At 39.4% G+C, this 12,603-nt stretch overlaps 1 protein-coding gene across 2 annotated transcripts in view; it reads left to right on the top strand.

Annotated features, from left to right (window-relative positions):
- Positions 1-8,275: 8,275 nt before the first annotated feature.
- The window catches only part of esamb (endothelial cell adhesion molecule b), a 41,608-nt gene continuing 37,280 nt past the window's right edge, over positions 8,276-12,603 (top strand). Inside the window, exon 1 of one of the 2 annotated variants that reach the window (XM_079885332.1) lies at positions 8,276-8,748. In XM_079885332.1, the coding sequence (XP_079741458.1) occupies positions 8,679-8,748 (70 nt within the window). In that variant the 5' untranslated portion in view covers positions 8,276-8,678. The remainder of the gene's footprint in view (positions 8,749-12,603) is intronic. The other variant, XM_079885333.1, reaches the window with a different exon arrangement.

Genomic DNA, 12,603 nt, shown 5'->3' with positions numbered 1-12,603 from the left:
GCACTATTTACTAACAAAAATAAAAGCAAGGAATGTGTTTATGAAGGCAGAATATAGAAGTCTATTGTCCCTGTGATGAGGTACATTCTCACAGCTGAGGTTCACCTCATTGTTTCTTTACCCTCCCTTTTGTTAGTTTTGTTGAGTCTGAATGGCCAAGGGGCAGTTAACAGCACTATTGCCCCCTGCAATCCGTCCACTTATTGATTCCAGATACATGGAACTCTATAACAGATGTTTAATTAGAAGAGAACTGCCTCACTGTTGATATTAAGCCTCATAAAAAGTCTAAACCCATCTAAAGCTTCCATTAAGAGATACACATACTCATGTGTCTGTATTTGCAATATACTCCTCAAAAGTCAAGCATCAGATAGAATATACATAATCTACATTTAGCATAGCCTAACTTTTTTAGCATACACATATGGCATATGTAGCCTAGTATTTACATGTTACGTTAAATAGCACAACTTGTCATTCAAGAGCCAACAGTACAAGAAATGCAATGCAAAGTGAGTAAGAGAAAAACTGAAGAGAAAAGATTCTGGAAAGCAATTTTGTACCTCATTGTTATGGCGGCGACTGACTGTTCCAGTCCTGATTCTGAAGGCCAGAGGCGAAAACATGTTGCTGGTGGCCACAGTTAGCAGAGGGTGGCCATTTGACCAAAAGACAAAAGCAGCCCTATGTACCTAACTTTGGAGGCTTCTGCACCATTTAAATGGTTTTTGTATCACTACAAAGATTTTTGCTTATTTGTAGCCTATTTATAATCCAGTGTCCACATGTAAAATACTGTAGCCTCGCTGTTTTCATCCCAGGTGTGCCTGTGAATCGGCGACCATTAAACGAACACAGACACTGACAATCCGACACAGACACATCGGCACGGACACGGACACGGACACGGACACGGACACACCAACACCGGCACGGACACACCAACACTGGCACAGACATGAACACACCAGCACCGGCACCGTCACAAAAAACTAATTTGACTTGGTTACATGAGACTCACCAACAGCGGTTACACAAACAAAACTAGACAAGATACAATGGAAACATGAGGGCTATTTATACACCAAGACTAATGACTAACAAGAAACACCTGTGAACAATCAAGACAATCAACCAATAAGAATATGACACTAAGGGTGGGCGATATGGCAAAAATATAATATCACGTGTCCATGCCGGAGACTGTGGTGTCCTTTCCGGAGACGATGGTGTCCGGGCCGGAGACGGTGGTGTCCGTTCCGGAGACTTTGGTGTCCGTGCCGGAGACTTTGGTGTCCGTGGCAGAGACGTTGGTGTCCGTGCCGGAGACTGTGGTGTCCGTGCCAGAGACGGTGGTGTCCGTGACGGAGACTTTGGTGTCCGTGCCGGAGACTGTGGTGTCCGTGCTGGAAAAGGTGGTGTCCGTGCCGGAGACGATGGTGTCCGTGCCGGAGACTTTGGTGTCCGTGCCGGAGACGGTGATTTCCATGCCGGAGACGGTGGTGTCTGTGCCAGAGACGGTGGTGTCCGTGACGGAGACTTTGGTGTCCGTGCCGGAGACTTTGGTGTCTGTTCCGGAGACTGTGGTGTCCGTGCTGGAAAAGGTGGTGTCCGTGCCGGAGACTTTGGTGTCCGTGCCGGAGACGGTGATGTCCATGCCGGAGACTATGGTGTCCGTGCCAGTGTCCGTGTACAAAACTGTACAAAGACGGTGGTGTTCTTTCCAGAGACGGTGGTGTCCGTGCCGGTGTCCGTGTACAAAACTGTACAAAGATGGTGGTGTCCTTTCCGGAGACGGTGATGTCCATGCCGGAGACTATGGTGTCCGTGCCAGTGTCCGTGTACAAAACTGTACAAAGACGGTGGTGTTCTTTCCAGAGACGGTGGTGTCCGTGCCGGTGTCCGTGTACAAAACTGTACAAAGACGGTGGTGTCCTTTCCGGAGACGGTGGTGTCCGTGGCGGCGTCCGTGCCGGAGACGGTGGTGTCCTTTCTGGAGACGGTAATGCCCATGCCGGAGACATTGGTGTCCGTGCCGGAGACGGTGGTGTCCTTTCCAGAGACGGTGGTGTCCGTGACAGTGTCCGTGTACAAAACTGTACAAAGATGGTGGTGTCCTTTCCGGAGACAGTGGTGTCATTTCTGGAGACGGTGGTGCCCATGCTGGAGACATTGGTGTCCGTGCCGGAGACGGTGGTGTCCTTTCCAGAGACGGTGGTGTCCGTGACGGTGTCCGTGTACAAAACTGTACAAAGATGGTGGTGTCCTTTCCGGAGACAGTGGTGTCATTTCTGGAGACGGTGGTGCCCATGCTGGAGACATTGGTGTCCGTGCCGGAGACGGTGGTGTCCTTTCCAGAGACGGTGGTGTCCGTGCCGGTGTCCGTGTACAAAACTGTACAAAGATGGTGGTGTCCTTTCCGGAGATGGTGGTGTCCTTTCCGGAGACAGTGGTGTCCGTGCCGGCGTCCGTGCCGGAGACGGTGGTGTCCTTTCCGGAGACAGTGGTGTCCGTGCCGGCGTCCGTGCCGGAGACGGTGGTGTCCTTTCTGGAGACGGTGGTGCCCATGCTGGAGACATTGGTGTCCGTGCCGGAGACGGTGGTGTCCTTTCCAGAGACGGTGGTGTCCGTGCCGGTGTCCGTGTACAAAACTGTACAAAGATGGTGGTGTCCTTTCTGGAGACGGTGGTGCCCATGCCGGAGACATTGGTGTCCTTTCTAGAGACGGTGGTGCCCATGCCGGAGACATTGGTGTCCGTGCCGGAGACGGTGGTGTCCTTTCCGGAGATGGTGGTGTCCGTGCCGGAGACTTTGGTATGTTCCAAAGATTTGAATTTTGGCGCAATTTTTTCTCTATAGATTGTTGATATTTCATCTAGTAAATACACAAAGTTTGTCATGCTAGCATGTGTGGAAGTATTTAAAGCAAGGGTGTTACAACTAGCCCTGCGTTAGGTTGTGCCACACTCTCCCCTATCCCTGGGGGCACGTGAGGTGACAGAAGGGGGTACGCGAACAAAATGCTGAGTTTTCCGTTCATTTAATTTTACCGCACCTTAAAATAACATTAAAACTGAGCATATATTTCTAGCAGGTAAAATGCTGTAAATCCGATCAAATTACCTCATCTTTTGCAGTCAAAACTGACTGCATTCACTCAACAATGCTGCCTTGGCTATTCGCGCTATAGCCTACTGCCATGTAGCCTACCTTTGTAAAATTGGGGATTTAGCACTTACTAGCATGAAGAACAAATATAGACACAGACTGTGCATAGAGATCAATTTAAGATTTAAACTCTCTTCGATACAAAAACATACCCTGTATGAGTTCCCGTGTGTAATGTAGATCACATTAAAGGGGGGGTGAAATGCTCATTTTCACTCAATCTCCTGTTAATCTTGAGTACCTATAGAGTAATATTGCATCCTTCATATCTCCAAAAAGTCTTTTGTTTTATTAAATTTTTAACAGAAAGATAGGCTGTACCGAGTCTTTCCGGAAAAAACCGAGCGGCTGGGGGCGGGCCCTGTGGGCGAAGCTTAGCTGTGCTAACGCGCCGAGCTAGTGACAACACACAGAGACATTTGTTCAACAAACAGTTTTACTCACCGTCCGGTTCCAACGCACGACCGCGAACCTTTATCATTGTGACTGCTCGATCCTTAAGCATTAGACGATCTGCAAATCCGTGGATCTGGGCTTTGTTTATAAAACAATCATCGTCGAAATGCAGGGAACAACAGTCTTACACAACTCCGTTTATGCTCAGGAAAACAAACTCCATCCACTGGTGCCTTAACGCTGGGTTCTTTGGGAATCTGTGCAGGGTTGTCTTGCCCTGGCAACCAAAAACACACTTCTTTGGTGACATTGACTTCCCAAAAGCCGGGCAGGGCGCTTTGATGGCGAACTGCTTTCACTCTCTTGCTCTAGTCTACGAGTGCGCGCGCGGCCGCGATCTTACCGGAGAAGTGCCCTTAGGACCCATATAAGGAAATTCCGTTACATCTGACGTCACACATACCCATACTCGAAAAAAACTTTCCGAAACTTGTGACAAACCGGAAACGTACAACTTAGTTTTTGAAACTTTGTCCATGTTTAGCATGGGAATCCAACTCTTTACCAGTGTAAAAAACTCAGTATGCATGAAATAGCATTTCACCCCCACTTTAATCGAATATCCACACGACTGCAAATGTGACATTAATTTTATACAACAGTTCAACAAACGAAAGGTATTAATATTAAGTGATGTTAATTTTAAACACAGTATTGTCAGTATTTTTTTTCAACAAATAAATAGCTCCACGAAAGCCACAGCAGAACAGCAGCACACAGCAGTGTTTGTGAATGAATCTGAACAAATCGTGAGAGTAAATGCTTCAATGATTCATTCATAATTACAGCCACTTGCTTCGTTACTGAATGAATGAATGACTCGACTCACTCATAAAGACAGTGACTTGCCGCCACCTAATGGCGGTTTTAATTTAATATTTAAAAAGCGTCACTTCGTTTTTTACCATCATTGCATATTTCTCTACTGAACTTTTTTTTTTTTTTTTATTTAAAGCATTATTTATATTATAAAGGAATTTTTAAAGGTAAAAAATGCACTGGAAAAATCGATTTAAGGGGGCAAATAGTAATTGCCCCTTACTGAAAAAGGTGTGACTGCAGAGAGGGGTACACAGAAGGTTAAAAGCCTTAGGGGGTACGATACTCTAAAAAGTTTGAGAACTTAACTGTACAAATGGTAGCTAATGTTCCCCACCTTGGCCTCGATGTGAAACGGCGACCATTAAACCCGTTTTTTTCAAGGAATTGCAATAAATAAATAAATAAATAATAATAATAATATTAAAAATAAAAAAAATCCGCGTGGCCAAACATGCTGGGACGATTTATCTACTTACAAGAATGAGCTTCTTGTAAGCGCCGTCTCTAGCATAGTCACGCGCAAACAAAACAAACGACTCTGAAGTTGAAAAACGTAAACATTTCTTAGTGATTCCAAACTTTTGTTTATTATAAATTTGTGTAAAATATATTTTATATTACATATTAAAATTATATAATAGCCTACCATTAGCCTATCATTTTATCAATAATTATACTTAGGCCTATTTAGTAAAAATTATTTGTTATTATTATTGTTATTTTAATATTAGTAGGCTGTATTTATTGCTTGTTCTGACTAAAGTAGGCCTATATAGGGTCAGTTGCTTCCAGGCTCGTATGTTCCATGTCTTTGTTTACATGAGCTGCACTGGATCAAAAACTCACTAAGTGAAATGTCTGGATTAATGGTTGTGTAACACCACTGAAATCTATAGTTTTATATCGGCAGAGTGTTCTATTATTATGGGGGTGGTTAAATGTCAGTAAATCTGTGTATGTTTGGCTTAGAGTTTAAACGGATTTAAAACCATTTATTGTACAGATTGAAATTTTACACAGTATCCTGTCCCAGTTGTCAAACATTTACATTAAGCTAGCCTAAGTCTTTTAGAAATGTCTTTCTGAGAACTGCACTTATATGACCGTCTTTCCTTTGGAAAATTGAAATATTATGTGCAGTGTTGAATTTTTTGAGAGTCTACCTTGACCACTAGGTGGCAGAGAAGACTCACCAAATATTTTATTTGTTCAGAAATGCAAAGGTTCAAATGAAAATGTTACATTTTTTTTTGGTTAAAAGCTATAAATAATCTTTAATCTTTAAATAGACAGGTAAAACAAAGGTAGGCACCACCAAAATAATAAATTCTTTAGAAGCCAAATACTGTAGGCTTATGTTAAATCCTAATTATTATTATTATAGAAAATGTTTTGTTCTCATTTTATGTATTTACGTTCTTGCCTGAACTATAGAAACAACATAAATGCAACTACATTGCCCATTAAATTAATGGAAACAAAAGGCTATTGGCTTAAAGGGTTTGTTCACCCAGAAATGAAAATTATCCCATAATTTACTCCCCCTCAAGCCATAGGTGTGTACGACTTTCTTCTTTCAGCCAAACACAGTCGGAGTTATGTTTAAAAATATTCTGACTCTTCCAAGCTTTATAATGGGAGTGAATGGTACCATAGATTTTGAAGCCCAAAAAAGCGCATCCAACCATCATAAAAGTAATCCATACGGCTCCAGGGGGTTCATAAAGCCCCTCTGAAGCGAAGCGATGTGTTTTTGTCATAAAAAATATTCATATTTATAAATGTATAAACTATAATCACTGGCTTCTGGTAACGGCCTTACGCAAGTTGAGAAGAGTGACCTCTGGCTCTGACCCTTAACCATGGCCCTTAGTGTTCAATGCCATGGAAATCCAACTGGATATTATAAAACTGAATGTGAAGAAAATGTCACGTTGCAATATTTTTCTGTCAAATTTACTTTTGCACGCATTATGTGCAGGTTATCCTGCCTCCCTCTGTGTTGCATTCACAACAATGACAGCCTGTAGAATCTTTGTATATATTGTCACTTGCTTCATCAATCAACAACCCTAAGATCTGATCATTTTTGCTCTTCTCTCTGAAGCAGCAGTGGTGACAGCAGCTGTCACTCTTTATTCTCTGTTTTTATTGGTGACACCCACAGACAAATATATTTCCTAGTATTGTATTCCATTTTTTGCTAGTTGTAAATCTATTATAATGTCATATTTAAAATGTGTTGGTTGTGTGAAAGTTCATTTGACTTTGCCCAAGGTATTCAGTTGTTTTATAAATTTCATAATTTAAAATATATTTATGTCGCGGTTTGAAAATTATTGTCAGGAAATGGAGCTAATTTGTACAGGCTATAGTTTAAAACTGAATAACTGAAGGGTATACACTACATGTTTGACCTTCCACCAAAACTTATTTGACCATTTTCTCTTAATCACAGTCTTTGTGCCAGACACGTTGTACCTGTAGTTCCAAGTTAAATGTAAAGCTCAGACAAGACAATCAAAGACCTGAACTCACCAGTCCCCAATAATTGAGCAGCGCTAATGCATGAACTTCGGATGTGTTTCTATGGTAACCGGCCAATCGGAGAGGGTGAGAATGAGCTTTGCTCAGGGTCTGTATATGCCGTCTCCTGTAGCCTATACTATAGCCTAATATCACAGATCAACTTATGTCACAATGCATTCGCCATATTTGGTTGCACCAATTCAGTCTGAAAGAAACGTACACTGAAAATCATTCTTAGGTCAAATATCCTAACCAACTCAATGCAGCTTTTTTATTACGATGCTGTATAGTCTGAATGCATAGTTCAAATGAACGTACAGGAAATAAATTGTTTTGTGGTTTAGACCCATTCACCCACTGCATGTAAAAAAAAAATATATATTTTCATGATTTGTTATCACAACTTTTTATCTTTTGTCAAATCAACTTAGATAATTAATGTGGTTCAGATAACATAATTTTATATAAACAATCTCCATTGTAGTACTATATAAATGCAGTCCATTTACCATTTACCATATTAACTAAAAAAAATTCATTTCAATGAACTCAAAATTGTAAGGCAGCCATGTAACTTCATTTTTTTTTAAGTTAAACCAACAATATTTTTGTCCTAGGATCAGATGCAGTGCAGAATAAGTTATTAATGTGCTTGCACTTTTGGTTTTGTTGCAGGTTTTGTTGTTGTCTTATGTCAGGATGAATTTATTAGTTGATTTTGTGCGTGTTTGGTCCTGGTAAACCCAGTGTTGTAAGGACTAAAGATGGTAATACATTCATTTTTGAACTTACCTTGTGGGGAAATATTTTGGTCCTGTATGAGGAAAACAGCTTATAAATTATAATCCAAATGATGTTTAAAACAAAATGCAAAAAGTTTTCTGTTGGGATGTGTTAAAGGCTAGGGTAACGTTAGGGTTAGGGGATAGAATATACAGTTTGTATAGTATAAAAACATGTGTATGGAAAGTGTGTGTGTGTGTGTGTGTGTTTCCTGTTGAGGTTGTATGTGCAATAATAAAACTGCACATTTTGGTCAGTACCAAATAAGTAAAACATTTTTTCAATACAATATTATTAAATCTTAATGTAATATACTTTTGATAATATAATATAATATAATATAATATTATAATATAATATAATATAATATAATATAATATAATATAATATAATATAATATAATATAATATAATATAATATAATAAAAATTACATTAAAATATTTTTTGGATTAATCGGCTATTCCGGGTAATGCAGAGAGGGAATGATCGAGGAGCTCGTAACACCTGTAAAGAGAAAGGGGCGTGGCTTCATGCACACATGATCTAGACTTGCTAGTGGAAGGTGACAGACTCGCTTCGTACCCTCCAAGAACTACTAAAAACTTCAGTTATGAATGAAAATACTTGACTAAATATCCACAGAGTTTATTTTAAGGAAGGAAGCACCGAAGCTTTAAACAAAGAGCACTTCTCCAAATGTCTGAGCTGCGCGTATGAGAGAAGAGGAGGGAATTTACAAGCTTGACTCGGGTTCTTCTGTCGGGGTTGAATGATTTGATATACTCAAACAAAATATTAATTTTAAAGAGCGAGGGAAGACAGAAGACAGCTCATGCAGAATACGAAGAGCGCGAGAGTATCACTGTCACTAGATGCTATATGAGTTGTCGAGCGAGCGGGCGCCTCGAGAGGAGCGATGGAGAGGCTGATGGACTGGAGACCTCCAACATTTCTTCTGCTTCTCACCTTACTGTGGGTGTTTCCAGGTGAGAGAAATATCAACATACTCTGTACAGTAGAAATAGCTTCCAAATGAGCAAATCTTACGTCTGTTGATGGTGTGATGAATTGAGAAAGTTAAAAGAGGCTGTATCATTATTGAACTCTCAGATCATATTTTTGTTTATCTCACGTGATTACATTTTTCTTATACATTAAGATAACTTTAATGTTGTAGTATTTAATAATTCAAGCAAAATTTCAAATAAGTTGATGGAAAGTAATAGCTAACATCAATAATAACGCTGTTCTCATAATTTGTTTTGTGGTTATGAAATATTATTTTAGAAGTTTTAAACAGATATTTACTTCTTACCAACATATTTCACCCTGAAGTATAAAGCCATGCTATTCATTGCTTATGGGAAGTCATTACATGACTTGAATCTTGAAATTCCCTTATACAGTATAAATAAGGTGTTAAAATGAAGATTGTTGACATGATAGAGCCATTTGTTGCCAACACCTGAAAGTAGTGACAGTGATTCCTGGTACTGTGATATGACCATTGTCCTCCTGACTAATCTCCAACGAGCCTCAAGTCAGAGGAGCTTGTAATCCATTCAATTTTGCACGCAAGAACAAGGTACGAATTCACTTTTAGTGCTGGCTGACGAGATTAAACTGTGTCAGTGAGCTCCAAAACTCACAATTCTTGTTTCCTTGAAAAGGTTGAAAATAACAAAATTGCATTCACATGCCCTCATAACCTTTGTGATGTTTTGAAATGTAGTGAGATATATTAAACAGGTATTGGTTGCTTTGTCAGGGTTTTGGTCTGTGTTTCCAACATGGCAAGTTGCTGATGTGGTGGTGTTTTCTGTATCTCCAGGGAGGCACCATTATCGCATTATATGGAGAATGCGCCATATAATGGGGAAACTGCCAGATGACATTGCTGCCGCCTGCAAATCTTTAGTTGTTTTGTGTGACCTGTCTTGATAACCCCCAAAAGAATATTGCCACCTATATGCTGCCTTGCAAAATTACTACACTGCACATTCACTTTTATCTGGTAGCCTGTAGAATATTACACCTAATTAAGTAATGACTTCATACGTTGACAAACCTCAGATTTGAAGGTGGTCTGAAGGTTGCATTTTATATGTAGACTGCAAATTTAGGCACAGACCCTCATTTATTAATAACAAACTTAAGTTTGGCTTATTAGTGCCTGCTGTCATCTTAAAATTTTCTGAAAATGAAAATGCCCAGGATTTATATGCCATTTATCCAGCGTTATTTAATCCATACCAGCTTAAATACACTCCACACCAATTTAAAGGAAAAGCCCCACAGGAGATGGCTTAAGTCCCTTGAACAAGTATTCAGTTGTGGTCAATGTGGCCCTCTAGTCTCTGGGTTACATCTACTTGTGATCGTACAACCTTTGTGCAAATATCTTAACTGCTTTCCTAGAATGTACAAGGTCAATTGATTATATTTTCAGAGAAGATAGTTTGAAATAAGTCTAACATTTAATACTCCCCATACTTATTTCGTCCTTACCAATCAAAAATGTTTTAAAATACTTGTTTTCTCTAAGCTCGAAACCACCTGTAGCAAATGGCAGGATGTTTAAACAAACTGTTTTATCCTCTGAAAAGCCGGAGGTGGATAATCAATGGCTGTAATTGAGTGCGGATCACTGGGCCTTCACAACAGACATCATTAGAAACAGTAATGCTCACCTACCAGAGGCAATTATGATTGCCCCCTGCACAGCAAAGAACATTTTAATAATGGCAAAAAAAATCCATGTTTCAATTCATTAACCCTGACACCAATCTATTGTTGGAATCAATCTTTTGATTTGTACTGTTACAGATCATTATAAGATAGATTTTGGCACTTAGACGTAGATTTTACATGATGGTGGTAACAGTTTATATCACTGTATAATTTGGGGGAAAAAGGTCAAATTTAAGTAACCTTGTGACAATGCCTATTTTTGGATAATCGAGTGAATTAAATACTTCACAAATGAAACTTAATCATTTGATTACTTTCTCTTTTTTAAACTCGAATGGAAGCAAACTAAAACATTGGATTTTTCATATCAAATAAATGAAAGTCTGACACTGCAAGAGCAGCTGCACATTATATAACATTTAAGCTAAAACAAAGACTTAAAGGAGTCATGAACTGTATTTCTTTATAATGTTTCCTTAGGTGCACTTATAATGTTGTCATTATTTTAACATCAAAATTGTTTAGTTTTTTTCGTTTGAAATTAAAGGCCATTTTCTACCCTTATTTTGGCCGATTTTGGTCGCTCTGTTTGAAGGGGTGTGTCTGCTGGGAGACTTCAGTGTAAACGGCCACTGCTTTGATTGGCTAACATCTTTGCATGTGAAATAAGTATTACACGTGGGACTCTCTCAAAATCTTTACTACGTTTTTACTGTTACAGCTGTCGAAATTAACTAATTGTGAAAAGTGTTGATTATAGCATTAGATTTTGATTTACTCCCATCACATGAAAGGTTGCAGCGATGAGCATTGTAGCCTATGACAGATATGTCCGTTGAGCGCATGAATGCAGTGATCTCGTCAATGCAACTCAATTTCTGGAATACTAACTAACAGTTCAAACACTGTGTAAATAAGAGATTCATTGTGCAGTGTAGACAGTGTCATTGATTATAACTGGAGTTTTGGCAAGAGTCTCGTGCTGTGATTGACAGCTCCAGTGATTATAAAGGGAGGGTTCTTTGATCGCTTTCTATATATAATTTAATCAATTGAAATACTAGATTATTTTCATTCTACTAAGTGAAAGAATGTGAAGTTGACCATTTAGTCACTGACTTGATTTACTTACGCTAAACAGTAAGACAAAGAATTAACACATTTACTTTCATGTTGCGGCATTACTGTCGGGTCCATATCTTGCAGTAAAAGTCTGTTTGCAAACTCTGCACCGAAATGCGACTGATTTGCCTAAGAATCCACAGTGAAATGTACCGAACAAACAAGTAATGCTCTACTGAGACATTCACATGTAGTTGAAAATAAATAATCACTTTCCTAGCATTAGGGTCCTTTGTAAGAGATCCGCGGATCTCATCTCACTAATGCGCCAGTGGGCCGGGCCAAAGATGTGATGATGTACAATAAGGCATTAATCTGATTCTGCAGAGTTGGTCTTTCATCACACTATTACGTCATAATGTGACAATATCCAAAACAAGTCAATTTCGGAGCTTGGCTTCATTAAAAGCTGTTTTGGGACTAACAAGGAAGTTTTGAGTTCTGAAACTTACATAATGTTTTTAATATACGATGACCTCTTGCATGTTAAAACTTCAAGGAAAACTTGATATCTCAATTCATTACCCCTTTAAAATGGTAAAGCTAATATTATAAAAATAATTCTGAATCTAAATTCTGATTGGACGAGCCACAACTCGCATTTAGTATGTTGTGCTATTGCTCTGCGTTGTGTAGTGCCTAATAACATTTCATGTTGACATTTGCGTAACACGTCCCAATGTGTTTTTGCATTACTCCCTATTTTTTACATTGCTTTAAAGGAGAACTCCGGTCAATTTTAACATTGAGCTCATTTTTTTGACAATTTGGAGTGCTGTCAATACAGAGAACAACGACAAAAATCGGTGTTGCCTACACCGTGTTATCCTCTTTTTAAAATTTGCACCCTGTTGACTTCAATGGGGCAATATTTAAACCTGCTTTTAGCCTCTTAACATCCTTGATGTGTCATTACAAGTGCACAGGTCATGTGAGTGATTCCTTCAGAGTGAACACGGTGAATCTGACTGCAGTAGATGTGAAAGAAATGGATAAAAATGATGTTATTTCAGCCAGCGCACATACCT

Source organism: Squalius cephalus (assembly GCF_949319135.1).
Source record: "Squalius cephalus genome assembly, chromosome: 11".
NCBI classification, from domain to species: domain Eukaryota; kingdom Metazoa; phylum Chordata; class Actinopteri; order Cypriniformes; family Leuciscidae; genus Squalius; species Squalius cephalus.
The sequence above is the reverse complement of the archived record's forward strand: the minus strand, read 5'-3'. Positions and strand labels throughout refer to the sequence as shown.